At 32.4% G+C, this 5,759-nt stretch overlaps 1 protein-coding gene across 2 annotated transcripts; it reads left to right on the forward strand.

Moving 5' to 3' along the window:
* Positions 1 to 334: 334 nt before the first annotated feature.
* On the forward strand, positions 335 to 1,844 carry LOC106302625 (putative F-box/LRR-repeat protein At1g56400). Of its 2 annotated transcripts, none has more exons than XM_013739094.1 (3): positions 335 to 862; positions 1,266 to 1,439; positions 1,542 to 1,844. In XM_013739094.1, the coding sequence occupies exons 1-3, from the start codon at positions 335 to 337 to the stop codon at positions 1,842 to 1,844; spliced, it is 1,005 nt and encodes a 334-aa protein (XP_013594548.1). The 2 variants fall into 2 exon arrangements, with proteins under 2 accessions (XP_013594548.1, XP_013594554.1); XM_013739100.1 differs by having other exon boundaries at positions 1,551 to 1,844.
* The last annotated feature ends 3,915 nt before the right edge of the window (positions 1,845 to 5,759 follow it).

A 5,759-nucleotide genomic window follows, 5' to 3' on the forward strand; every position in this document is an offset into this window, starting at 1 on the left:
AAATATAAATTATTTCAATTTTAGTTATTATAAAATTAATATAAATATCTTAAAACCTTATATTTTAAATGACTGATTGCTTTTTCTAATGATTAAAATATAATTAAATAATTATTTGTCGAAAATATTTCTTTTAAAACTCAAAGACAAGTTAATAAAAAGGCAAAGCAAAGGTAAGAGTGGTTAAAACACTATCATCACAAACCAAATATGTAGAGCCTTTCAAAACCATATAAATATATAACTCAAGATGATCATTGGCTTATTCACAGACAACCATCTTCAACTGCGAATCTTGTTTTTAGTCCTCTCGCTAAATCATCACATTTTCATCATGGATTCAGGAACAAAACCAAATCTTATTTCGAATTTACCTGATTGCCTTCTGGTTTTAATCATATCTTTCTTACCTTTCAAACAATCTGTACAAACAAGTGTTCTTGCTAAGCGATGGAAGAATCTTTGTCGTGAAACAACAAACCTCGTATTCAAAGAGTCTGAGTTCGGCCTGAACCAATTTGTTGTTGATACAGAGGCCAAAAATTCTGAGACGAGAGCTTTGTTTGTTAGCATTATGCATCAATGGATCTCGAGATTTACTGGTAACACCATGGAAACATTTGAACTTTGTCTACCTGAACCAGTGGGTTTTGAGGAAGATATCATGTCTCTAATCGAGTTTGCTGCTACCAAACAAACCAAAAATCTAGTTATTAATTTCTCAAGCTCTAATTCGAGACAACCTCCAGGTGCTCTGCATATAAAGTTGATATATTTTCAAAAGACTGGATTGGATATCACTCGTCTATTTTCCAATCTTATATATGTTAGGAACTTGACTATCTGCCCTTTTCTTCTTGAGGTACATAGTTTTCACCCCTTTTAATGATTTAAGATCCATAGTATCTATATCATAGATTTTTTTTTTTGTTTGGTGATGTGAAACTTTATTGCAACCCTAGAAAAACTATTAACAGTGAAATGCTTCATAGTTGAAAGGTTGAAGTGTGAAAGGATATTGAATGAAAGAGTAAGCAAAACATAGCGTGGTTACGTTTAGGTGGAGAAGAGATCATTGACATTCATTATAACTTCAAATAGTTTAGGCTTCTATGAAAATTTTGAATTATTCTAGGTAAAGTAGTAATGGTTCTATAGTGAAGAACTAATAATGTAGAAAATGCTGTAACATGTAAATTTTGTAAAACCAGATTAGATCAGTAATATTACTTTGGTTCTACTAATCATTTCTTTTTGTTATGAAGATGATCCAAGATTGTGACGATCCTATGAAATTGCACGATCCGATGAAAACACGACATTTGGTGATTAAGACACATATGTACCCACATGAGTTCGGAGGAATAACTATATTTCTCAATAGCTGTCCGGAACTCGAATCTCTCACGTTCGAAACGTATACTACTGGGCCTATCGTGGTATGTTCGTTGTTTGTATATATCTAAATCCAGTATACGATATTGCAATATAGATAAGCCTATTAGGTCATGTTATTTGTTCAAACGCTTTTGTTTAATTAGATGTCGCAGAGATATTGGCCGCTAATACATCCAAAAACGTTTTGGCTCAACAACAAAACGTATGAGTGTTTGGAAAGGACACTTAAGGCTGTGAAAGTTGAAAACTTTTGTGGCATCTCGAACGAGTTGCATGTGCTGCAGTACCTGATCCGAACCGGACGTGTGATGGAACGGCTTGACCTTCATGCGGCAAAGAGATTGAACAATGAGCAAAGGAGGTTGGTACTGACTGCAGCCGAGGAGTTTCAGAAGAATGTCGAAAGAGGTTCGAGGCATTTGAGAGTTACTCTACACAATGCTTGAACTTGATCAATGAAGCATTTTCTTAATCTTCTAGTGGAAACTGTAACTTGATCTTTGCTAGTAATATTTTCTTAATTTAATATTAAGGGTGGATGTTCCCCTTGTTTGTTTGGTTTGAGACTTAATTGTTGTGTTTCGTTTCGTTTGGTTTGATTTTAAGAACATTAATATTTCTTGTCTTGTTCATTGCCTTGGAAACCTTCTCCTTGTGTAGCTGCCGTTCCATATTATCCTGTCGAGGAAAATGGAGACCATGGAGCTCCACTTTGCTGAGAAGACGCACCATCTAAAACCATGTAGCTCCACTCTTTAAACCATGATTTTAAGACAGTAGTTTGGCGATTGACTCACTTAATCCCATTGCCTAAGTGGGCTTGGCTTCGAAGCCTGCAAAGTGAGGTCGACGGTGTAGTATAAAATTTGGCAGCAAGAGATGAATGGCCTAACAAGGGAGAGGCGAGTGAATGCCATCTATTTTTCCCCATAATAAAAACAGTTATTACTTCTTTTTATAAAATATGAAAAAGGGATAAAGGCAAATAGTACTGAGAGAAGATAAGAGGTAATGGGTCAATCTACATATATCTATGTTTTTGTTACTATTACAACCATACTGCGCTTATACACATTACCATTCAGAACATAAAAGTGGTAGCGGGAGAAGATACCCCAAATCTTTGTCTAAACAAGACATCCTTTTGTAGTGATGACTGATGAGACATCCAAACCCACTTCATTAATTAGTTAATTTTTAATTTAATAAACAAATTAAAAATATATTATTGAAAATCTATTTCCCTTGCTTACCTTTTATTTCTTTTGTATTTTTTGCACTGTGTTGATAACTCTTTGAATTGATCTCGAATTTCACATTGCCACTAATTTCTTTCTCACACACTGATAGAAAAATTTAATGATCCACCCAATACTCATATTGACTCAATCACTTTGTAAAATTTGTGTAAGTACATTCAAAACTTGACTCGCTGTTGTTTCTATTTTCGTAGATGCAAGCTTTGATTAAACCCTGCAAACATGTTGTGTTTGATTCTAGTTGGACCAGTCGGATTGAATATAACCATCTAACATTTTACTGTCCAAAAACATATACTGTATTTGAAACGTTCCGTACCATTTTAAGGAATTATAATCATTTAGTTTGAATGGAGAGATTAAAATCTCAATTTTTGTTTTGTAATAATACTACATACATTCAAAATCTACCATACTAATCATAAAGCAGAGGGCATAAATCTCTACCGATAACTGCCTAGAAGCATATCGAATTTTTCGACATCAATCAATATATGTGTTTAATATAATATAGCTGTCTCTCTAAAAAAAATCATTTAAAAATAATTTTAGTCCAACATTCTTCCCTTTTTATACTACAATTTAATTGGTTTTCAGAGTCTCGTTGACAAAAAAAAATGGTGTTCAGAGTCTAAATGTTTGTAGCTAATTCAGATAACCCTTTTCATCTTTTAGGTAAGGCTAAGGTTTATGTTTAGGTTGCTTTTTGCATATTTTAGCTTGGAAGAATATTTTCACTAAAATGCAAGATTAATTTATACATGTAATCGTTTATAAATGTATCAAAAGGTTTTAAAGATACATTTTTTACAATTCTTAGAACATTATGCTTTACTTTTCAGTTTCTAAATAATGTTAATAAAAATGAAAGGTAAAAATTCAATAAATATTTCAAGGACAAGGGTAGCGATGTTAGGTAGAAGTTGAAATCTTACAACACATGAAGAAAAAAATGAAAGGAAGCTCCAACTTTATTGAATATGTTGGCATAGTTTTGCTCATTCGCTTCCTCTGTCAAAATCCCGACATTTACTTGTTCAAGTAAACGTACGTACGATCCAACGGCCAGTCCATAATATACATTATACCTACGTGCATGACTGTTTTTTAATGAACCAACCAAAAACAAAAGTAAATTTTGAGCATAGGAAACATAAGATTCTGAGCCATAGTGAATCGTTTGTCCACGGATTTGGACAACATAAAATACATATCTCGTGATTTTCATCTTTCTTCTCTAATATTTGTACCATATATGATGATTACCTTTACTGTATTACGACAATATGAAAACCAAAATCCCAATGCAACAAATAAATTTCAACATCCAAAATAAATCTTTGTTATATATAATATGGTTGTTAAAAGGAAACAAACTGTGTCGCTTATATAGAAAAACCTAAATAACAACGTAATTCTGCTTGTGTAGGGATCGATCAGATCATATCCTATCATTTTATTTCTAAAAAATATATGCTTAATGTAGAAGCTAAATTATTTTTAAAATATATGCATTAAATTTGTTTCATTACCTAAGTATAAATAATATGTAATACCGTCATCTAGGTTAAATTCACACTGAATATATCTTGATGCTCTAATGGATGGAAACAAATTGATATTTTTTATGATATGTTTTATCGGATGATACAGTTGGTCCCCGAAAAACGTATTTAATGTTATAGTAGACTGGCTACCACGCTAATTTTCTTGATAATTATAGTGGTGGCTTGATCAATTTCTTCATAATGTTTATGGAATTAATTTATAACATTGACTACAAGTAGATACACTCGAAATATTATATGGTCAAATAGAAACCGGTTTGTAGCTCCAATCGATAAGATCTTGCAAGAAAAAAGAAAAAGGAAGGCGGAATTTGTCTGAGGGAAGTTTTGTATGTTTCTTGATGTTTCATTGTGAAAACGTGAGACTAGATTTGGATTCATATATGAGATCGTGACCACTATTAAATGATATGAATACACAAATACCACATTGGATACCCGTTGACACATTGGGTTGGTTTATGTTTATATAAGCAAATATTCTGTTAAACATCTTTTGCTGTCACCACCGTAAACAGACTTATTTAAACTCTGCAAACCAAACTGGTAGCTTTTTTACACTATGTGTGAGACTGTCCACCATTGAATTATGCGTTTGTGGTATATGAATGAGTTCCGAGCTATAGAAACTTCTTTTCATGATCTTTATGTCTTCAAAATCATTTGCAAAATCTGATCAATCCTATGGTTCTTCACCATCTTCCAAACATTTCTCTTTTAATAAATAAATAAATTAATAGTATATTTTGATAGCTAACTGTATATATTTTTAAATACGGACCTCTTCTTATTAAAAAAATCTCATACTATAAGAAAACTAAAACATAAAGCATATATATCCACTGATTGTTGACAAAAAAAAAATATAGCCACTGATTTTTTTAACTAGTAGCGGAGCTCCGCGCAAGCGTGGGGTTATTGACAATTAAAATGTGTTGTAATACTTAAAAAATGTTATAGGAACTAAAAGTCTTGTGTCAAAAAAACGACTTAGCTGATGATAGAAAAGATTTAACATCTTACCTCAAACTCAATGAGTTGATGTCTACTCAGTATTCTGTGGAATTTAAGGTAGACTATATGGCATATTCTTACAAAACTAAGGAATTGAAAAGTACTAATAGTCTTTAACCTCAAATAGCACACCAATCTGTATCAATTACATGAGGAGAAATAAGACTCTTTTCCATTAAGATGTCATGTTGACCATGAAGGTTGAACTCAGGAAGGGAAACTTTTTCTGATCGAAGGGACTCTTTTCCATCATTCAAACATATGTTCCAGTTCCGGTCTTTCTAGGATTAAGGTTATTTGAGCATGGCTTCTGTCCAAAAGAAGAAGAAAAAAGAGCAAATCAGTTTGAAGAATCAAATTAAAAAGAACCTCTACTACAAGACAAGAACAAAAAAAAGAAACAAAAAAGGGAACCTTTGATCTTCTGCAGAAGTGACACCATGTTCAACATCACATGATAGTACCTTAAAAACGAATTAGCAAAAAAAAAAACGAATATTCTTCAGACGTTATCATGGAC

Source organism: Brassica oleracea, chromosome C1 (genome assembly GCF_000695525.1).
Source record: "Brassica oleracea var. oleracea cultivar TO1000 chromosome C1, BOL, whole genome shotgun sequence".
NCBI lineage: Eukaryota > Viridiplantae > Streptophyta > Magnoliopsida > Brassicales > Brassicaceae > Brassica > Brassica oleracea.